This window comes from Leiobunum rupestre, chromosome 11, assembly GCF_980474605.1.
Source record: "Leiobunum rupestre chromosome 11, qqLeiRupe1.1.hap1, whole genome shotgun sequence".
Classification (NCBI taxonomy): Eukaryota; Metazoa; Arthropoda; class Arachnida; order Opiliones; family Sclerosomatidae; genus Leiobunum; species Leiobunum rupestre.
The window spans coordinates 28,494,942-28,517,796 of NC_143394.1; the positions used below are offsets into that span (position 1 = coordinate 28,494,942).

The 22,855-nt window shown below is 33.4% G+C and overlaps 3 protein-coding genes across 6 annotated transcripts in view; 2 read left to right on the forward strand and 1 right to left on the reverse strand.

Moving 5' to 3' along the window:
* Nucleotides 1-13,602, forward strand: part of LOC149922144 (arrestin domain-containing protein 3-like) — a 34,220-nt gene extending 20,618 nt beyond the window's left edge. For 2 of the 3 annotated variants that reach the window (XM_090164221.1, XM_090164220.1), the window contains exons 2-8: nucleotides 9,600-9,672; nucleotides 9,731-9,878; nucleotides 10,897-10,999; nucleotides 11,140-11,396; nucleotides 11,464-11,692; nucleotides 12,149-12,294; nucleotides 12,367-13,602. In XM_090164221.1, the coding sequence (XP_090020347.1) occupies nucleotides 9,600-9,672; nucleotides 9,731-9,878; nucleotides 10,897-10,999; nucleotides 11,140-11,396; nucleotides 11,464-11,692; nucleotides 12,149-12,294; nucleotides 12,367-12,426 (1,016 nt within the window). In that variant the 3' untranslated portion in view covers nucleotides 12,427-13,602. Of the gene's footprint in view, nucleotides 1-8,390; nucleotides 8,410-9,599; nucleotides 9,673-9,730; nucleotides 9,879-10,896; nucleotides 11,000-11,139; nucleotides 11,397-11,463; nucleotides 11,693-12,148; nucleotides 12,295-12,366 lie in introns of those variants that run through there. The other variant, XM_090164222.1, reaches the window with a different exon arrangement.
* Nucleotides 6,528-15,796, reverse strand: HisRS (histidine--tRNA ligase). Of its 2 annotated transcripts, XR_016477467.1 has the most exons (3): nucleotides 15,512-15,796; nucleotides 11,510-11,683; nucleotides 6,528-6,648 (listed from the first exon to the last, which is right to left on the reverse strand). XR_016477467.1 is itself a non-coding variant. In XM_090164219.1 (2 exons), the coding sequence occupies exon 2, from the start codon at nucleotides 15,395-15,397 to the stop codon at nucleotides 13,871-13,873; it is 1,527 nt and encodes a 508-aa protein (XP_090020345.1). In that variant the 5' UTR covers nucleotides 15,398-15,451; nucleotides 15,512-15,744; the 3' UTR covers nucleotides 13,639-13,870. The 2 variants fall into 2 exon arrangements, 1 of the variants encoding a protein (XP_090020345.1); XM_090164219.1 differs by lacking the exons at nucleotides 6,528-6,648; nucleotides 11,510-11,683 and adding an exon at nucleotides 13,639-15,451 and having other exon boundaries at nucleotides 15,512-15,744.
* A 218-nt stretch (nucleotides 15,797-16,014) lies between these two features.
* Nucleotides 16,015-22,284, forward strand: LOC149922146 (uncharacterized). Its single transcript, XM_090162252.1, has 8 exons — nucleotides 16,015-16,173; nucleotides 16,243-16,258; nucleotides 16,348-16,461; nucleotides 16,636-16,717; nucleotides 21,711-21,811; nucleotides 21,868-21,962; nucleotides 22,044-22,100; nucleotides 22,164-22,284. The coding sequence occupies exons 1-8, from the start codon at nucleotides 16,015-16,017 to the stop codon at nucleotides 22,236-22,238; spliced, it is 699 nt and encodes a 232-aa protein (XP_090018378.1). The 3' UTR covers nucleotides 22,239-22,284.
* Nucleotides 22,285-22,855: the final 571 nt, after the last annotated feature.

The window sequence follows — 22,855 nt, forward strand, 5'->3', positions numbered from 1 at the left end:
ATCAAATCTACAATTATTATTAATTTTTTTTTGTATTTTTCAACGATTTTGATATTTGTATCCTAAATGAGGGTTTAATATAATGAATTATGATCCAAAATATTAAATTAAATTGAATTATGATCCAGAAGATTAAATTGAATTATGATCCAAAATATTAAATTAAATTGAATTACGATCCAAAATATTAAATTAAATTGAATTATGATCCAAAATAATATTAAATTAAATTGAATTATGTTCCAAAATATTAAATTAAATTGAATTATGATACAAAATATTAAATTAAATTGAATTATGATACAAAATATTAAATAAAATTGAATTATGATCCAAAATATTTAATTAAATTGAATTATGATCCAAAATAATTAAATTGAATTATCTTAAGTTATGATCCAAAATATTAAATTAAATTGAATTATCTTAAATTATGATCAAAAATATTTAATTAAATTATCTTAAATTATGATCAAAAATATTTAATTAAATTATCTTAAATTATAATCCCAAATATGAAATTAAATTATTTTAAATTATGATCCAAAATAATTAAATTGAATTATCTTAAGTTATGATCCAAAATATTAAATTAAATTGAATTATCTTAAATTATGATCAAAAATATTTAATTAAATTATCTTAAATTATGATCAAAAATATTTTATTAAATTATCTTAAATTATAATCCCAAATATGAAATTAAATTATTTTAAATTATGATCCAAAATATTAAATTCGATTAAATTGAATTATCTGAAATTATTATATTATCTAAAATATTAAATTCGATTAAATTGAATTATCTTAAATTATTATATTATCTAAAATATTAAATTCGATTAAATTGAATTATCTTAAATTATTCCCTAAAATTTTAAATTCGATTAAATTGAATTATCGGAAATTATTATATTATTATCTAAAATATTAAATTCGATTAAATTGAATTATCTGAAATTATCTAAAATACTAAATTCGATTAAATAATTTGAATGATCTTAAATTATTATCTAAAATACTAAATTCGATTAAATAATTAATTATCTTAAATTATTATCTAAAATTTAGAAAGCGTTAATTATAAATTTAAAATATCACTTTAATAAAGCAGTTTAAATATAATTGTCTTATGAATTTAAATGATCTTACTTGCCCAACGAATTAAAAAAAAAAAATTTGGAAATAAAAATAAAATTATGTGTAAATGACGTCAACGATGAAATACAAATCGTAGCTATTTCTACGGAGCATGAAGCTTTCGCCTTGCATACATTTTAATATCTGTAGTAATAATGGGTTGGCAAAAAATCGGAGTTTTTCGGAAAAAATAAAAAAATCCGATTTATACGATAATTATCGTTTTTTTTTATAATTATCCGATTATTTGATAATAATCCGATTATTTGGATAATTATCGGATTATTTGGATAAATATCGGATTTTTTTGATAATTATGAATATTTGTAATTTAAGTTGTAAAATTTAACGATGATTCCGATGAATTAACAACATTGCCTTTTCAAGTTTCAAAACAATTTCAAATTTTAAAGTTTAAAATTTGATAAAATTCATTTTGGATAGTTGTAAACATTACATAAATGCGAGCATAAATGTCATAAGTACTTAATACTGCTGGATATTGCTTTCAAAATTATTAAATTTAACATTAAAAACTGTTTTCATATATTTTAATTTAATTCGATAATTATCATGATTTTTTCATCGGATAAATATCGATAATTCTCGTGATAATTATCATTGATAATTATCCATCGATAATTATCGACCAGCCTGTAATTGGAGTAATTTTATCAAATGTTTCAGAGCATAACCGTAAATAGGCCTTGGTAAACGAGTTTACAAAATAGCTTTTAACGGTTTAAGGCAAAATTTACTAAATTTAGACCACTTTTTAAAGCATTATTTAGATCAAAGTTTAAAGCAAACCTTAGATAACGATTAAATCTATCATTATTTCGATCTAACTAACTGTAAGTAATGAAATAAAATTAATTTGGAAATTCTGGATTAAAATTGTTTTTTTTTATTAAAATCCCAAATTAGTATCAATAATGGGGATCCAAATTATGTACCTAAACGATTCTCGAAAATAAAAACACAAATTATGTGCCAATATTAAAAACACAAATTATGTGCCAATATTAAAAACACAAATTATTTCCATAAATTAAAAACACAAATTATGTGCCAAAATTAAAAACACAAATGTGCCAAAATTAAAAACACAAATGTGCCAAAATTAAAAACACAAATTATTTCCCTAAATTAAAAACACAAATTATTTCCCTAAATTAAAAACACAAATTATTTCCCTAAAGTAAAAACAAATTATTTCCCTATATTAAAAACACAAATTATTTCCCTAAATTAAAAAAACCAAATTATTTCCCTAAATTAAAAACACAAATTAGGTGCCAAAATTAAAAACACAAATTATGTGCCAAAATTAAAAACACAAATTATGTGCCAAAATTAAAAACACAAATTATGTGCCAAAATTAAAAACACAAATTATGTGCCAAAATTAAAAACACAAATTAATTAATACATTGTGGATCCAAATTTGGTAACTAAATTAAAAAACCCAAATTGATGTCGAAATTGTGATTGAAAACTTTTCGATTCAAATGACGGCGGCAACAACTTTTAATTTGGAAGCTCTTTCATCATGAGTAGGTCTTTTTCGGTTCCGTCTCTCGCTGGCACGTTGGAGACAAACTCCAAGCCACTAATTAGTTCGCCACCGAAAACAATCGCGCCGCTTTCTTCGCTGCCGCAGAGGTGCTACTTATCAGATGGGACACGACCAATGACGTAAATTGCCTATACCTGAGCAGCACCGTGTTTCATCTGAATCATTCCGATTATATTACTTTCTCGTCTCCAATTTAAAAAAAATTGGAGGGGATATTTAAAACGATATCTTAAAGGGGAACGGTCAAGCTTTAAACAGTTAGATAACCCTATAGCCCATTAAAAACTAAAATTTATGGCGAAAATCGCATCAAAAAATATCGAGTGGTTAATTTTTAATAAAATAAAGAAATTTCACGAAATGATAAATCGAAAAGCGCGCGTCCGCCACGACACCTGGTGAGAAGTCGGTGAGACAGAAAAACTACGTAAAAGCGCGCGCTGCTGAAGACGCAAAAAATTTGTTTCGAAGCGCGGCGCGTTCCAGTTATAAGAGACCTAAGCCTAAATTGCGCGATTTTAAAAGTTAGGATAGTTCGCATTATTCGCAAATCGCTCATACGGAGTTAGGGGCGCTGGCGGCAGCCCCTAAGATGGCGGCGAAAATTCAAACTCCCCTGGCGTTATTTTGCGTTTCAACTTTTTGGGCCAAAAGCTATTTTTTCAAGACAAAAAAGGTACGTGTTAGTATATTGAACGTCTTGTTAATCTTTTAATACGGAAATAACGCCATAATTGGAAAAGCTTGGCCGTTCCCCTTTAAGAAAGTATAATTTCAGCGAAATCTGATAAAAAATTAGGGGAAAATAAGACAAAATAAGTCAGGGTTTCCCACAATATTCACAGATTCAAATTCCCTGACCATTTTAAGTAATTTTCCCTTGACTTTTTAACTCGCTTTTTAAGGCCAAAATTAGACAGAAGTTAATGAATTTAATCCAGTTTTTTTCAACGTTAAAAAAACCTTTCAAGAATTGAAATAATAATTTGCCATAGATCTGGAGTAAAATTTCCTTAAAAAGTGTCAAGATAAAATTGAATTCCCTGACCTTTACCGACTTTTTAGGCCCATTTTTAAATTCCCTGACGTGTGGTAACCCTGGAAGTACCAAAAATGGACGATTGTTAAACAAAATGAAATCTTTATTTAAATCATGAAGGTATTTATTTAACCTTAGGGATAATGAAAATGTGGAGATGATTTTCAGAGTTGTTGTAATCGACGAGTATTATCCAATTACTTATTCGAGGGTCGAGTTCGAGTATTTAAAAAAGGTCGAGTACTCGCACAGCCCTAATCGTGGAAGTCTTTTTTTCTATCATATAATTTTACACTAATTCGGAGTTACATATTTTATACTTTTTAATTATTACAAACACTGGCTTGCGTACTAAGTAATAATTATTATGTATCGATACGTTTTAGTTTTGACCATTTTGAAAAACTGCCCTTTGAATAAAAGTCTAAAAATATTTTAAACGGGTATTGCTTTTCCACGGTTTTATGGAAAACAGGGCACTTTAGGTTAGATTTGGGACTTTTTGGTATTCTAGGGACCTGTTGGCAGCCCTGCCATTTATTCACGCGAAAACTTACAACCACTTTTAATTGCTTTTAAACTCCGAAGTAGTTACCTTGGCGTGGCCAGAATGACCTATATGCTTCGCGATAAATCAAATTGAGATTAAATTAAAATCGTACGTTGTCTAGCCTTCGATTTTAGTATCAATTAAGGTTATTTCTATCGAGGTATGTAGGTCTATTTCCATGGTGGGTTCATTAAAATTAAAAGCGTCAGTATCATTGTTATTTTTACCTCCCGACGCGCTCCATTTGTTCGAGATCTATTATTAGAGTGTAGTACTTTAAGACGCTTTTTTGATCAAATAGCATGAAAAGACAAAAACAAAAGTTTGTTTTTGTCCTTATTTTTTAATTAGCAGCTCCGATTGCCTCCCAATTCGAAATATTCCTTCCCTTATAGACCAATTTCATTATATAATGGAACGTGGTAATGAGCATTTGTCAGCGTTGGCTCTACAGCCAAATTTCGTAACATTTCGATTTTAATCTTCAAGAAATGATAAAATGAGTCTTATATCGCTATAGGCAGTAGGAAAAGTTATTTGAAAATACTACACGTGATTTAGGTATAAACAAATATGTATTTGGGTTAATAGATAAAATATGGACAGCACCATGTTAGTATCGTGATTCCCGGAATAAAAGCCACGCCCCTTTGCCTTTCCTGGTGTAATTATTCTCCCATTTTCTATCGGTAGGGGGGGAAGAGACTCGGGTACGATCGTCGGAAATATGGGTGTGGCGGAAATGATCTTTCGGAAATCATAAAAATAGAAGCTATACTTGCGGATACATGTTCTCTGTGAACATAAATACATTCTTGGTATTAAAGAATAAACACGTACATCAGCTGTCCAAAAATGTCCTTCTCGTGTCACCAACGTCGCTATAAAAATATTGTAACTTTCAAAAAATGTTATGTGCGGAGAAAACCAAGGTTACTTGGTAAAATTAAAAAAATTCTTCGATTGAAATACATTAACTTATTATAAAAATGGAAAAATTTATTCCTGTAGCAATTTAAATAGGCGGTTAAATAACCTCCTCTTTGACCAGGGTTGGCATTGAACCAGCCATACCGGTTTTGACCACCTGGTTAAAAATGGCTATAGCCACTTGAAAAAATCCTGATTTTTTGGCTTAGTTAAAAAAAATTACAATATTTTACTAAAATAATAGCTATTATTTAGTTAAGTTTTTGTTTCATATTTAAACAAATTGGGGTTAGTTCAAATTATCCTCTAATTGAGGAGGACAGCGATAGGTTTAAAGTTCAAAAGTTCACTGCCTGGCTTCGGTGACTCGATCGGCGCGTCCTGAACAAAAACAAAGGGAAATCAAAAGAATTTAAATATTTAATTTAGTTATTTTGCTTACTTTCTTTAGTTTCTAATTTACAACAATAACAACCGACCATTTCCTCCTTAGAAATGAGTGACACAAGTAAAAAAGGCTGTTTACACTTTAGCCTGCTCTAACCGAAAAAACAAAACCTGTTATATCCAATTAAAACCACTGCAGGGCCCCCACTCAAATCTTCAATTTTTTTATAGGAAAAATAGGAATATATTTCTAAAAATATAGGACTTTATGGGACTATTTTTACAAAATGATAGGATTTTATAGGACTATATATGCTATTTCATTTACTAACTTTATGCATTTAAAAAACCAAATCTATATTTAGTGAAATAAATCTTTGATTTTCACTTGAAAAATAGAAACTATTGAACCATTTCATCTCAAAAATATACTAGTAGCTAACCATGTTAACAATAACAAAAGTATAAACTAGAGTGACTTTATACAGGAATTTGTCCTATAGCTAATTCTAGGAATTTAACTGAGTGGCGGGATTTGAAATGGGCAAAATATCAAAATTATAGGATTTTATAGGACTTTTTAGGGGTTTTGCTAAAAATATAGGATGTTATAGGACATTTTTGAAAATATAGGATTTTATAGGAATTATAAGATTTCTGGCTTTTATCGAAAAATCCGGATCTTTCCAAACCTGTCTTTTACGGACTGTCTTGCCCCCCTGTTGAAAAATGCTGCCAGACCTATGCATGGAAATTTCACAGCTTCGGCAGCATAAAGAGAAACCATAGACAAACCAGTTATATGTCCAGTCGCAGCAGCACAAACTCGATAATCGGCTATGAATGATCCTTTATTTAAAGAACTATTCAATGAAAAACCAACCAAATAACAAGTAGTAATTTAATGAAATTAAATTATTTAAATTTCATTTCCATTGCCTATAAAAAAAATAACAAAAAACGCTGCCATGATCATATACTTCTTAGAATGGAAACACCTTCAAAATCTGTCTGTAGCGCCATCTGGAAATTGAAAAAGTGGATATTTCCCCTCCCTCTCTTGATAAAGATCCAAAAAAGTTAAGATCATTTTTTAATTTGAATTTGCTGACAGAAGTATTATAATTCATAATTATATTAATAAATAATACTATTATTAGTTTTATTTTTATTTAAATAATACCATAAGTGTATAATATTCTAACACTAGTGTGACACTTCCTATTCTTCACATGCAAGTTTTACTGAGAGCTATTCACAAGACAGACTGCATTACGGGCTTCGTCGCAGTTTTGCGTCCGCTTGCTAACGCGTCACACGTAGCCTTTTTGACAGCGCCTCGCTAGGGGGATATTTTCTTCTTGTGATGACGTCACTCCGTTACTAGCTCTCAGTAAAATATTCCCCATATAATGACAAACTTATAGTATAATATTTTAGACTTATGATAATACTAATAACAATTAATAATAAATTATGACATCATTTAACTTCATGATCCTAGCATTTAAAGGGCCATACAATCGTTTGAAAATTCGGATCTAATTTCAGGTAGCTCCTTCCCTCCAGCCACGTGACTCGGCCAAACTTTCCCACTTCTCGGAAAATTCAAACGATTCTTTAGACTTTTATTTTCATAATTCGTAGTTACTTTTACGGCGATCTTAATATCAATCAATTAGCAAGATAATTCATTACTTTTCTAAAAATAAATAAATAAAATTTATTTAAATAAAAAATTGATTTGAATAAAACTAAAATGTTTACTTAAAAAGTGACAATTTTGAGTGGCGTCATCTGCGTTCTAAGCGGCTGAGATGATTTAGAGTTCGGGTTGGCAAACAAATCGTAAAGACGAGAGCGTGACGAATCACGTCTATTACTAAGCAATTAAACTAAAGTAGACAGATAGGTATATGCTACACGGTAGAATAGACATTCGAAATTTTAGTCCAAAAACCGAAAATTAACGACTTTCGGAAAGGAAAACCATCTAAAAATTCCGTAGTTTTAATCATAAATAAAAATATCAGTTACGGTGCGCGAGGATTTTCGTTAATACGAAATTTACGAAGTGGAAAAATTCGCGTTGGAATTATAATTGAGTTTTTCGAACATTGCCAAACGCGTGGTGAAGCCAAAAAAACCAGCTTTATAAAAAGAATTTTTCTCTTCTTTTGAAAATTAATATTTTCTATGCCAGGTGAAATCCATTGGCGTTGAGGGGGGAATAAAAAAAGAGTTTAAAAGACTGAAAGGGGTTGAAGTTTCCTATACCAGGCGACAAATGTTCTAGCTGAAATCAGTTGGCACACTACATTTCGACTTTTTCTTGCTGTAAAGGAGAGGGTGGCGTTCGGGTTGCGTCACGGCTGATGCTTAAAAATCAGCGGGATAAAAAAATTGAGTTTAAGGGTGGGGACTAAGTTGAAAGTACCTTTAAAGCGAGCGAATTAGGTATTAGTCTGCCTTTAATAAGGTTGATAATTAGACCTTGGTTGAAGCAGTTAGAGGAGGATCGGAAGCCTGATCATCTCTTACTATAAATATCGGCAAATTGGAAGAGGCAAAAATCGGCTACCGTACGGAAATAAAAAAACTTAACGTCTCTTGTTGGAAAAGATAATAGAGAAGTTAAATCTCTAATTATTATTTTCTAAACAGAATTAAAGATTATTAATAGGCAATTTTTTAAATGAGAATGGTTACGTAAAAAAATTAAAAGGATTACCAAACAAATGAGAAGGATTACCAAAAAAATTAGAAGGATTACCCAAAAAATGAGTAGGACTACAAAAAAATGAGAAGGATTACCAAACAAATGAGAAGGATTACCAAAAAAATGAGAAGGATTACCAAAAAATAAGTAGGATTACCAAAAAAATGAGGATTACAAAAAAAATAAGTAGTATTACAAAAAAATAGTAGGCGTGTTCCCAAAAATTATTCATTTCACTTTTCGATGATTTGATTATCCATTAAAAAACCTGTTTACTCCCTTTTTTAAACAATCAGTTTTGAAATGAAAATTCATTCGCATTTTTATAGGTAACTTTCACGTAAGGTTATTATCTCTGTAGTGAAAGTCTATTGTCGCCCTGCCTTTCAACCGTAGCTGGGCTAAGCTGGCATCTTATCTCGTAACCTTCTTGTACCGCACTTACCCAGTACATTATTACGGATAGCGAGGGAGTATTTTTAGTAATTTTAATTCGATCAACTTCTTTTGGCTGGGATCGAAGATTTGGAAATAGAAAAATCATCCAGCCAAGACTAAAACAAAAAAGTTGAAGAGGGTGGGGGATATTGAGAGGGGATGAATGGGAAGAGGATTCTAGAGGAGGATGGAGACGTTTCCCCATCTCCCCTGAGCAGAGGGAGTTTGGAAAATCTAAATCAACCGTGCTAGACTAATTGGCATTCCCCCTACCGGGATATAGAGGAAACAACAGCGAGCTTTCCTCCTCAACATGTTTTATCTTAGCTTTTTTTCCTTCAACCAGTAAAAAAAACATGTAAGGGGAAGATATTAGTAGATATTAGATGCGCTTGCCAAATCTTTTGTGGGATGACGAATGATCTAATTCAACGTTTAAACCTAGCAGTTCCGAATCTTGGAATAAGACGCGGAATATATCATAATACAAATACACACCTAAGACTTTTTGCTATTGCACCATTTATTTTTTAGTATGTGCCAAATTAACTGTTTTCCACATTTCTTATTTCAAAAAGTGCTCTCAATGTTAATAAGTAGTTCATTTATTCCAAATACAAAATGGTAGCTTCTCTAGTAAGCAAAAACAACTCCCTTTTTGGGGCTAAAATCACGTTTAGAGAATGGATAACTAAGGATAAAATTAATTCCCAAGGTGTATTCTACGGAATTCAAAAACGCTTAATTTGTTTTATTATCTCTTCACAACAGTCTTATGCATAATTCTTAACTTAATTTGTATCTATTTCAATTTCAGAGAGTGGGGATGGCCGTGACGTCCTTTCAGATGGACACCATGAATTTCCTTTTTCGTTTCAACTTCCAACGGGGTAAGATAATTAAAAATTAATTAACAGGCATTTTTAATATGTTCTCCGTAAATTGCAGTGGCATTTCAACGTCTTTCGAAGGCAAATACGGTAGCATTCGTTACTGGCTCAAAGCCGAAATGGAAAAACCATGGACGTTTAACCACAAGACGAAGAAAGCATTTACTGTGATAAGTCCCATCGACATTAACAGGACCGAGTATTTGGTAAATTAAAACCTAAGTAAACTCAAAATAATCGGGTTTATAATTGTCTTCTAACTAATTCTACAATGTTTTTGGGTATAAAACTATAAATAAAGGCTCCCATGAAATTTAAAGAAATCTTAAGCTTTAAAATTATCAGAATTACATAAAAATATTGAAAAAAAATCTAAAACTAAATTATCTCCCTCCCATAGGCTTTATATGAATCCCATTCACCAAAGAGAAAAATGTACGATACTTGGTAAAAAATCGATAAATACTTAAAAATCAAATAGCTTACAAGTAATTGCAACATATATTAGAAAGTATTAATTAAAATTAAAATTTATGCTTGATATACACGTAATAATTATCCATCACTACGCATATTAAAAAAATATGTAACACACTTGATAAACACAAGCACTTGTTAAAAACCTTGAAGATTTGGTGTTTGGAAATTTTAAGAATTTCCTTTACTACTACACCAGTCATTCCAGAGATGTAAATATTTGAAAGTTTCTCCAAAGCTGGAGAGAGCCGCGGATAAAGTTTTTTCTTCTTAGCTAAAAAATGTACACAGGGTGCGTTATTTATCTTAGCTTTTTGTGGAAGAAGTCTCAGGGGAAAAGTGGTCGTTGCTCGCGTGATTTGGGTAAACCGCCAACCAAGGAAGGTTTCATAAAGATCCCTAGATACACAAGCTCTTAAAACTACGAAGGAGTGGAGAAAGGGAGAGCCTCTCTTAATATTTACGTTAAACCCAGTTTTATACGCCCTCAATGTAAAGTATATAGATATATGTACAATATTTACCCTAAAAGCAAACCCGGGTCTTAATTTAGGTCAAAGCTAAACCATCTGCAAACACTTGGAAACTTTTGTGATTTATTTATCACAATGGTGAGGATAAATTCTTCCGAATGTTGAACAGAAAAAGCAGTCGTAAATTAAAGGATATCTATACATGTCCTATATACTTCTATGGATTAGGATAAAATTAACATTATTTTAGTTTACAAATGTTATTTTTTTGTAGATTCCTGTGGAAAATAGCATTGAGAAGACATTATGTTGCTGGTGTTGTACTTCGGGACCCATCTCCCTTTACGCAAGAACAGACCGTAAAGGGTACTGCCCTGGTATGTATCATTTAAGTATAAATTCTTCCCATGATAGATTGAGGAGTTGTGTAATATAATTTTACAGCTTCTTAGATCCGTGAAGTAGCATTAGCTAAGAATTTTTACTACATAATTAATAATTCATTTTTGTTTTTCAGGCGAATCAATCGCTATAACGGCAGATTTTGAAAATCTCTCTAATCGCACCATCATTCCAAATGCAACTTTGCACCAAACCCAAACTTTTTTAGCTGGTGGAAAATCACGTACGCGCCACTGCAAATTCACCATCGTAACAGGGTTGGCCATTCAATCGGGTCGAACGGCAAATTGGGATGCCCAATTACTAAAAATCCCAGCAGTTTCACCCTCTATCATTAATTGCTGTCTCATCAGAGTGGACTACGCAGTCAGAGTTAGTTATTTTAAACCCCTACACATGATTGTATAGCTGAGATAAAGATTTTGCTCAAACATTTCAGATAACTCTTCAAATACCCGGAGCTTATAATTTATCAGTGGACTTACCCGTTGTAATTGGAACGGTGCCTCTAAGATCTCGACCTCCTCACTATCACCACGTTGGTGCTCCAACCTTCGAAGATTTATCGTCTCCCAGCGAAAGCAGAGTTGTATTTTATCCTCCAGCACCGCCTTACAGCGAGATTGACTCAAACATTGATATTGCATCTCCAGTTCCGCCTGTAGAACGTAAGAATTTTATTAATTTAGGGGAAGTTGTAAAAATTTATTATTATTACGAAATCAACTAAAGATAATACCAAACCAATCTATAAAATTGCAACATTTCTTACACAAATTGGGTTGTAACTATGAAAGGTGATTAACTACATTCATGTTCAAATCTATGCTTTCATTGGTTTCTACTACTGAAATTATATCATACTTACTTTTCTTCATAAACAATCCCTTAATTTAGTCGCTCATTTTAGAACTAATTATTTAAATGAAACACTGAATGAACTGAAATGAACTCTAAATTAACTGTAATGTAGAAGAAAATATACCAGTAAACAGTGCTTATGGTAATAAGAAATAACTGAATTTAATCAAATGCAAATTGGGTGCAAAAAAGAAAATTTCCATAAACCAGACTTTCAAGAATATAAGCAAAAATAACCACCTGTATTTTTCATTACGTTCTAGCTCCACCAACGTATGCGGAGTGCGTGGATGGTTCAGTGGATATCACAGAGGAAGATGATGGAGATATCATGGGCGATACTAGATTTACACCAATGTATGCGTATGTGCATGATTATCAGTACCAACCTCCACCAGCTTACTCAGAGGTAAACATTGAAAAAATTTCACTTTGTTAAAATGATTTTTTAGTTGTTTAATCATTTCAAATTTAATTTCAGGTTGATCCCAATCCAAGAACACGATCTGAGGGTGCTTCTTCAAGCAACGACAATAGGTGACATGTCTGAAAAACGAGATTAACGGTGATTTTTTTGCCACACATGAATCCTTTCTTTTGAAGGATTATTGTGCGTACATTAAAAAAAATGCTTAAGTTTTGCATTATTTTTTTCTTCCAATAAACGGAAATGGCCCCGGGTTTTAGCTGAGAATAATTGTACGTAAAAAAATCTTTTACTTTCTCCAGGCTAGATGACAGGGGATCACGGAATTAAAATTTCATTAAAAAAGATCAAAGTTTACAAGATAATTATTTTTAGTTTTTGTTTTGTAAAATTATCCTCCCTCTCCTAATGTGCCTTTTATTGAAGGTTCAAAACAAAATAAAAATATTTTTAGATTTATAGGTATTACACATTGATTTTTATTATCAGTAGAAATAATTTTGCAGCAAAATTTTGTTTAGGCTTTTAAGTTCTAAAGAATAAGTTTTAAGTGGGCGTTTAAAGTACCGGTAATGGGAAAAACCCGTATTAGTACTGCGCATTTCAACCATACGAGTTGATTTTAGCAGTTTTCGGGGACCTTATATGTTGCATGCGTTGTTAAACCATACATTTAGAACTTATTTTGTACAGGCAGACCTATTTGTGACTACTTAAAAATTTATTTATATTATACATATTATTGTTTGCAATATTTTTACGGTGCCATGTTCTTATTTTTTCATAAACCTCAAAAACTACAAAAAAAGTACAATAACACACAATCCTGTGAGACTTTTTAAAAAATGGGTTTCAAATATTTCAGTATTCGAAATTGTCAGTTTTTTAACCCCTCAAATCATTATAATTTGTGGTAAATACACACTATTAAGTCACGGTAAATTAACTAGTGCAATATCTATGACCATCGGTATATTTCCACATGGTTTACAGTCCTTCATAAAATCAGTTGAGTAAAGGTTATTTCCTATTTAGTTGTAATGTATATTTCCCAAAAAGCGTAGTGGAGATTTAATCTCAGATTTTAAAATAATAAATAATTTGAATATTGTAATCTCGAATGACTAAGATCTCTGAAGAGTATTATAGACTGGTGTCAGTGGGTGTACGGTGTATTGAAAAAGTTCTGTTAAAGAGACTATTGATGTAGGCTTAGTATACATTTAGTTGTGCCATTTAAAAACAATGTTATATGCTTTTTAATCTATTAACAAAAGAATGTTGGATCTAGACGAGTTTTATATATAAACAGTATACAAGTATATTGTAAAAGGTTTTTATATTGTGAAATGTTCATTAAAAGTAACATATTTCCTTAAATTATTATGAGAGTTCTTGAATAACACTTTTATTTTAATATTTAAATAACAATCAAACAAACATTAAATACATAGCATTAAAAAATCTGTTTCTTTTTGGTTTCAGTAAAAAAAAACGACAAAGGCCCGTATTTCTAAACTAGGAGGAAGGTTTATTAAATTTAACTAATGCCATTACTTTAACTTAGTAATCTAGACCTAATTTCTTTAACTAAATCTTCACGAGGTACTTCCACTTCCTCTCTGCTATTGACATTTCTCAATTTGACGACTCCTTTTAGTAGCTCGGATTCACCAATCACAATGGCCCATGGTATTGAACGCTCTTCGCAATATTGCAACTGCGCTAGCAACTTAGGATTCATCTTCGGTAAATGCTCAGCTTTGATACCGGCATTCCATAACTCGGCACAGAGCTTCATCCTCTCAATAGCCAAATTTTTTTGCGCAGATGCTACTAGGACTTCTGTTTCAGTGGTTCTGATTTTCTCGTTGTTAGCTTGTTGACGAGCTTCGATGATAGCTAGAATCCTTTCAATTCCAATGCTAAGGCCGACGCAAGGTACATTTTTTCCCTTAGAATCAAACATGCCTACTAAATTGTCATATCTTCCTCCACCAGCGACGCTTCCTACTCCGCTATCTTCCTCCAGAGACGCTGATTCGTGACCTTTGATGACAGCCTCGTATATAACTCCAGTATAATAATCCAAACCACGAGCCAGACTCATATCGAAAAGGACATTCTGGTTGACTCCATAAATATCGCAATAATTTAGTAGTAGTTTCATAGCTTCTAATCCCTTCATAGCAGTCTTGTTTTCACCTAGTTGATCAGCTTTTTCCAATTCTTGAATCAATTCCAATCCACCACTTTTTTGGACAAAAGTGCCTATTTTGTCAGCGGCTTCGGGGCTCAAATTCTTTTCATTTATCATTTCATTGCGGACTTCTTCCCAAGGTGTTTTGTCTAGTTTATCTACTGATGAACAGATAGTACGAAACATATCCGATGGAACTCCACAAACATCAAACAGGCCATCCAAAATTTGACGGTGATTTACTTTAATGGTGAAGTCCCCAACCTTTACTTCATTGAGTATTTCATACATGATGCGTACACATTCAGAATCAGGTAGCATATGATCGAAAGTTCCAGCAATGTCAAAATCACATTGATAAAATTCTCTGAACCTTCCTCTGGTTATCGAAGGGTTATCCCTCCGATAAACTTTAGCAATGGTGTACCTCTTAAAGGTGGCTATTTTATTCATAGCTAAATATCTAGCAAATGGTACAGTTAAATCATAGCGTAAAGACAATATTTCACCACCCTGATCTTTCAAATCATATATAAGCTTACTATCTTCACCATATTTTCCAGTTAGAGTTTCTTTGAGTTCAAAAACCGGAGTATCGATGGTTTCAGCCCCGTGACGTTTGAAGCACTGGATAATTTTATTGAATACTTGCTCCCGAATGGTCATTTGCACAGGACCATGATCTCTGGTACCCTTTGGGGTTTTAAGGATAAACTTTTGGGGTGTATTATCAACACCATTAACCCCCGATACTTGGGCTTTGAGTTTTAGGAGCTTGGCCACTTCTTCATCAACTTTGGCCTTGTCGGCCTTCTGGGATTTAAGTTGTCTCACCAAGTCTCCTTGTTGTTTAATAGCATTTTGTAAATCGACCACACTATCCATAATGGTCCTAAGTATTCGCGATCCTATATTTATCTTTAAAATTTTGACTTTTGGCTAAAAACCACAAGGAATAAGTTTCTAGGCCTAGGCTAAAGAAGCGTTTGCTTTGCTTACCGAAAGCGTACACGTTGAAAAGGCTGACGCAACCTCTTGTGGTTTATCGGGATAATCCAAAAATCACTCATGCAAGGTTAATTATCATTTTCGTTCGCTTGGTACTGCTTCAAACGTGGCACGAATGAAAACGTAAAAACAGGCACGCCTATAATGATTTCTCCCAATGTAACGTAAACTGCGTAAACTGGAATCTTTTACTAGTTCGGGCGGGAACAAATGAGAAAAAAAATGGATTGAAGACGCAAAAATCTTGAGTAGTGATCGCCATCTAGTGGCTAACCTTTGCTTCCGGTAGTCTAAATTTTCAACCTCAATACCTAGATGACGCACATTTCGCAATAAATAAAACTTGTTGAAATAAAAACTTGTCCGGAGGGAAATTTAAAATAGTTTTTGAAAAAATATTTCATACTTTTCTAAAGTCTATTCGTTCCGAACACAATTTGTTTATCAGGCCGCATCAAGTAAAAAAGTACAGCTCATTTCCTACGTAAAAAAATATGGATGCTCCAGTGAATTCGCGAGATCAGTCGGAAGCGTCAAGACAAAGAGGTTTTAACTACATTAAATCACAAGAGGAAATAATGAGAATTAAGTCACTCTCATCTGGATTAGACCAAGAAATAAAAAAACACCAACATTTACGCGAAACACTTGAAGTAATCCCAAAAAAATATCAAATAACACCAAACTATTATGGAATTTAACTATGATTCACTTTTTAACAGACCCAAATCAATAATGGTAAGATAATTAAACTTTTGCAATTATATCAAAAACGTACGTTTTTACAATTCGTTTAATAACCAAAAATCTCGTAACACTAAATAAAGAAGCCGTGATCGAAGGGGCTTTGGAAAAGGAATTAGCGTTACTGAAACGCCAAAGACTAGCTGTTGAAAAGCAATCATCTTGTTTGAACAAGGAAAACGATCAACTGGAATTGGGTCAGGTTTTCCGCTTTAAAGGTCTACAGAATCGTTCTAAAAATTTGACCCGGATATCACGTGACTATTTAGCTCAACCTAGGCTCAACCCTCAACATTCAAACGATTCTGTGGCCCTTTAAATTTAATTAACTATCTCACGTAAATAATATTTACATACACGAAACAAACTAGATGTCCTCACTTTGGAAAGAAAAATACAATTGATAGAACGATATGAAGCTTCTAAACAAGAGAGTATTAGGAAAGAGGAAAAGTATAATCAATTTTTCGTGTTAATTAAAGGGCCTCACCAGCGTTTGAAAAATCTGGCTCAAAAACGACAAAACGTTGCAACGTTTCCCAATTACTTCTCAGGTTCGTGATTGCTTGAAAGAAGTTCTTCGCGTCGAGAGAGAATTTTCGAAAAAAATGAAACATGGGAGCCGTTGCTGGGTTAAGTGACTTAAGTCGCGAGTGTGAAAATGCCGTAGGTGAAAACTATTCGCCAGCCCTGAACCGCTGTCCTTGCGCAGTCTATTACAGTATTCCTCAACTATTCGGGCGCAGACTATTGGCTACCGAGAACCGTTTCTCGGATCGTTCGGGACTGTCCGAACAGTACTTACTGAGCTTCATCTGAAATAGTATTTTAGACTAGTTAATACGTGCTTTTACGATGATATTTCATAGCGTTTTCCATTTGATTGCTCGAGATTCACTCCCCCAATCGACTAGAGTAAAACCGCAAATCGTTACCTGAGATCCAAAACCAGATACCTAAAAAAGTTCAATTTTAGAAAAACGACTTTTTGTAGTTTTCAAACTTGCTCCTCAATATTTTTCAAATATATTAGGTTATTTTACACATTTTATAGTTGTTTTTAATGGTGGATTTATTTTCTTTTTATTTCTTAAGTTGAGTAAAAAAAATGATTTATTTGTTTTTGGCACTGAAATTTTTAGTTCCAAAACCACATAAATCTGTTTATTTGGTTTTGAGATATGGTAACACTATCGTTCTTTCATTTCCAAAGTGTAATATATTGATTTAAACCTTATTTTCTAATATATTTATGTTAAACTAACTATTTTTAAAGTCAGAACACAAAAGTATTTTAATAGAATATAAAATACATTCGTTTTATAAAGACTATAATTGAACATGGAATATATATTAAGTATTTAAAAAAGAGTAAACATTATGGCATTTTTGACAAAAACTTTAATGTTGTTTAACTTAAAGGGTCCCACCGGCGTTTGAAATTCGTCAGTTTCCCGCGCGAATCGCGGACATAGGGAAGGCTGTGGCCATAGCGGATTGACTATTGACAATCACTCTTAGCTATTGATACACTTTTTGTGTCAGTAGTCACTTGACAACTACGACATTGTGTGTCATTAGGGAAGAAACTATTGACACACGGTACTTTAAGTAATGGTTAATTCGTATTTTCGTAGTAAAAAACTAATGGATTTATGCATTAAAGGGCAACGCAAGTGAGCTGACAGAGCTTGCCCTTTAATTATGCGTCTAAGATTTCAATTAGACGCCAGCTCCAGACCTGATGAGAGGCTAGTCGTTGTATTTTAATTAAATATTTAATACATACTATTTTAATTATTTATCTTAGTAACATTTCTTATTGGCACACCAATCGGTTTGTGTATTTCTTATTGACACACAAATTGGTTTGTGTATTTCTTACTGACACCCAAATTGGTTCGTGTATTTCTTATTGACATACAAATTGGTTCGTGTATTTCTTATTGGCACACAAATTGGTTCGTGTATTTCTTATTGGCACACAAATTGGTTCCTGTATTTCTTTTGAACGTTCCTTTAAATCCATTCCATAAAAATTTCCAGTTTCCCATCGCGACCGTTGAACAAAGTTGAGTCTTAATATTTTCAGTGCCGGATTAGCCATATAGCAGAAGTAGCAAATGCTACGGGCCCCGCGTTTCTGGAGGCCCCGCGCCTAGAGCCATTACCGTAACTAGCCAGGTGCCACCGGTAAGGCCGCACAGGACCCGGAAATGAGGTTGGAAAATGTAATGTTCGGATTTTGGGCCCACCAACAACTAGACTCCATGGACCTTTTTTTGGAATTTACCGTTTAGAAAAGTATGGTCATAATTTTGAATGGGCCCTCCTAAGCCCGTTGGCCCGCCTGCATTGCGGGCTCTGCTCCCCCGTAGCTACGCCACTGGTTCACAATGGCATTCATTAAACCTTTAGCATACGAATTGTCACACATTTGGTAATTATGTCACTTTTGGTTTAAGCTTTTTGAACCCAAAACGGCGCCCCTTGCCCTCACGCGCCCTTAGCGAGGGCCAACCCCGCCAATGTCTATTTACGGTACTGGGCAAACTGATTACTATTTCTCATATCAGATATATTTCCGATAAACAACCTGATTTCTCTGATTCCCTGTACGCTTTTTTTATCTGACGTACGGCTATCTGGTTTCGGTAACCGACGAGGCCAGCGATATTTAAAAAATTACTTAATTTGTACTCCCTTGTAATTTTTAACATTTACGTTTTGGGTTCCAGTACGGACGTAATTAGTGTTTTCCCTTCGCTCAAGATTCGTTATTGTCTCTCGCAACCTACGTTGCATATTTTAATTTAGAGGTCCTTAAATTATGCTAATCATTCCTTCTACGTAGCTTCGCGTCTACTCCTTAGTATTCTCACTATACCAAACTTTTCACAAATTTCTGCAATACAGGTTGCTGATCCCTTTAAGATTTTCTCGGAATTTGCGCGGGATCTAGTAAAATTTCAATGCCAAAGTGGTTCTTTAAATACAAAACACAACAAGAATAAAAGATGTTTTAAGAACCGATATTTCATGTGGGGTGGCAGAGTGGTTAGCACTTTCGCCTCGCAGCAAGAGGAGCCGGGTTCGATCCCAGCTTGTGGCACTGGGTGAAAACTCGGAACAACTCCTTCTGCGTTGAGTTTGCAAGTTCTCTCCCCACTGGTTTAAGGGGTTTTCCCTCGAGTTCTTCGGTTTCCCCTTCCATAAAAACTTGTTGAGGTTAACGGTAATAGTTAGTGTAGGGAGCTGTTGGCTCGATCGCGTGGCATGCAGGGCTTGCCACCACCCTCCTACGCATTGTAACCCGGCCACCTGAATTAAAAGGCTTCAAAAGTCGCTTGACGACTTAGGCCTAAGGTGGTGCCTTGGGTATTAGCCTAGCTGATTATTATTTATTTATCTCCCGCCAAATTATTCAACACTTTTACCAAAAGTGTGTCAAAATAATTTGGCGGGAGATGAAATATCAGTTCTTAAAACATCTTTTATTCTTGTTGTGTTTTGTATTTAAAGGGTCACTTTGGCATTGAATTTTACTAGATCCCGCGCAAATTCCGAGAAAATCTTAAAGGGATCAGCAACCTGTATTGCAGAAATTTATTACAATCGGCTAGCGGACAGTCAAGCATAAATTTGTCAGCAGCAGCCTACGGCGCGACTACCAGAGACCAATAAAATCTAAGAAGCCGCAGCGCTGCATGGTGCAAAAAGGCATAAGTCTGATTACCCGGGTTTGGAACTCAAATATTTTTTTTTCATATTATTTATGCGGTTTTGGAAAAGTTGGATAACGTTTTATTTTTCCAATAACTTTTTTTAAAATTAACCCCTGGTATAAAGGTTGGATAGTGCTTTCGAAAAATCGAATAAAAAAAATAACACACAAATCGACTTATGCGGGTTTGGAATTCAGGTAGCGAAATGGAACATTACATTATCATATTCCCGCGCTTTGTTGTTTTTCGTCTGCTAGTAATTTTAATTTTCGCGTCTTGGTCTGCCATTTTGCCCAAAAATCTAAAAGGAACACGCAAAATTTTGCTCCGATCTCGATCTCGATCCGTTGATCTGTCGAAATCGGCAGATCGGTTTTGGGCGATCTCGGAGCACCCGAGAGCGGGAAATGGAACACGCGAAACTTGATCGGAGCAGATCCGAGCACGAAAATGGAACATAAAATTGGATCAGAGCGATCTCGAGCGCTCGAGAGTAGTCAAATATAAAACGCTATCAGACTATTCGTACAACAAGCTCTGAACTGTCCGGGACGTTTTGGTGACGTCTTAGCTTGGTCTGAATCAGTTCTTTGAACGATTGTGATCTTACGAATAGTTTTCACCTGTTAACTCCTCCCCATCCGTACCTTGGGATTTTTTCCTACCTTTGGAAATTAGTGAAATTCAAACTCCATCTTGAATTTTGATGGTAAAACCCAAGGTTTGTAGAGAAAATACGCTGGGTAGAACCAAAAGCGACATAAGACCCAAAAGTGTGTCAACTCTACCTTTGCGTCCGTTAAAATATCTACTGAGAGCTAGTCTCACAATAGACTACATAACCTACTAGTTGGAATAGTACAAGCAACGGTTTATTTAGTCTATGGTCTGCTGCGATTTTATCTCTTCCATTTATTCTCCCGTAGACATACGTTCTAAAACGCCTCACTTGGCGGCGCTAAAGTGGAGGGAATTTCAAATTTTGATGACGTATTTCAACCCCCTCTCCCACTCCCTCGTTTTACTTCGCGACAAGCTCTCATAGATCTTTTTCGTTTGAAACGCGCCATCTACTGGGGATTCGCTAGGTATTATGGGTATCAACTTTTTCGCGATTTCCGTCTGCTTAGCTAGGACCGTATAAATCGTCTGCTACGTAAGTTATCGGAAAGGCTTAATCAGTTTAGGTGTAAAATATGATTTTCAAACGAGATGAAGAGACAAAACAGGTAATTAATAATAAATATTTTCGCTTATTTTATTGAATTATACCGTACTGACACACTTTTGGGTCTTATGTCGCTTTTGGTAGAACCTAGGAGTCACAAACACAAGGAGAACGCATATAGCATTTTAAATACGTTAACCCAGACACCCAGTGTTGTGTAAAAATTTCACTGGACTAGCCTTTTCGCTGAACGGTTTACGGGCGGGGGAGAAGAAAATTTCCTATTTTTCCCCTTCCAACGGCAGCAAGCGCTAAAGCGTCTAACCAATGAAAAATGTACGCAATAAAATGCACGACCTTTGACGGGTTGGGTTCTTCTTGTGTGGGGTGCCGTGTTTGTTGCTCCTAGGTGGAACAACATATTAATGCGTTTTGAGAAATGAGAGTCAGGTGATGGTAGGGGAGGAGCTATCTTAAATTCGACCAGAGGGTTTCAAACGATTCTGTGGACCTTTAAATAGGGAAATATTATTTAACTTCATTTGATGGGTAGAAAACGGCAGGAAGTGATCAAGAAACTAAACGACACCACTGTGGACTGGGATCGAAAATTAGACGAAATTAAAGAAATGGTTTTGGAGAAACGCGCTATCAGTAAGGTTTGGAAAAAATACAATGAATCTAATTTTAACTAAAACATTCGTTTTTAGAGTCGCAATTGGAAAACTTACTGAAAGAAGAGAATGTAGACCTGGCGGCGGTCCAAACGGAAATTGAGGATGAAATAAACCTGTTGAAATCTCAGGTGATTTACTATAATTTTTATTTGAAAAACATACTTTAAGCTGGCGATAATTTGCATATTACGTTTCTTTTAAAATTCCAGCTTGAAGTGAAACGAACTGAAGTTGCAAAGGTGGAGAAAGAAAACTACGTTTTGTGTGTAAGTTAAGTCTCATTATTTAAAGAGAGGAGAACGTTTAACATATCGAAACCTTAAACGCAGAAACGAAACAACGCTCAACTGTTGAGACTCAAACGTCAAATTCAGGATATTGAACTTCAAAACTCAAAAAATTAGTAAAAACTACGTTTTTATATAATTTAGAAATCCTTATTATATATTTCACTGTATTTACCTTAAATAAAACTCTTAAAAATTTCTTTGAAACTGGTTTAAAAAGCAACACTGCCCGAGTTGGACAACTTTCTATGATTTTGACTCCTTCCTCGTTAATACTCTTAAAGACTTCCATCTGGTGGGTAATAAAGTGGCAATTGGGTGTCCCAATATTCTTGAGTAAATGATTGAAAAATAATCTAAATTAAATCAGTTAAAATATAAATTAAGATAAAATAATAAATAATCTAAACCAAGATTAAATAATTTAAATCTGGATTAAATCATTTAAATTAACTTTGAGTTATAAATTAGGATATAATTGAAATAAGGATAAAATAACTAATTAGGATATAATTGAAATTAGGATAAAATAACCAATTATGATATAATTGAAATTAGGATAAAATAACTAATTAGGATATAATTGAAATTAGGATAAAATAACTAATAAGGATATAATTGAAATTAGGATAAAATAACTAATTAGGATATAATTGAAATTAGGATTAAATAACTTAAATTGGGATAAAATAACTTAAATTGGGATAAAATAACTTAAATTAGGATAAAATAAC

Bases quoted from the DNA above. Each gene is read 5' to 3' on its own strand.
- HisRS (XM_090164219.1), bottom strand. From the start codon at position 15,397: ATGGATAGTGTGGTCGATTTACAAAATGCTATTAAACAACAAGGAGAC.
- LOC149922146 (XM_090162252.1), top strand. From the start codon at position 16,015: ATGGATGCTCCAGTGAATTCGCGAGATCAGTCGGAAGCGTCAAGACAA. The intron at 16,462-16,635 runs GTCAGGTTTTCC...GAAACAAACTAG, and splicing joins AAACGATCAACTGGAATTGG to ATGTCCTCACTTTGGAAAGA. The intron at 21,812-21,867 runs GTAAGGTTTGGA...ATTCGTTTTTAG, and splicing joins TTTGGAGAAACGCGCTATCA to AGTCGCAATTGGAAAACTTA.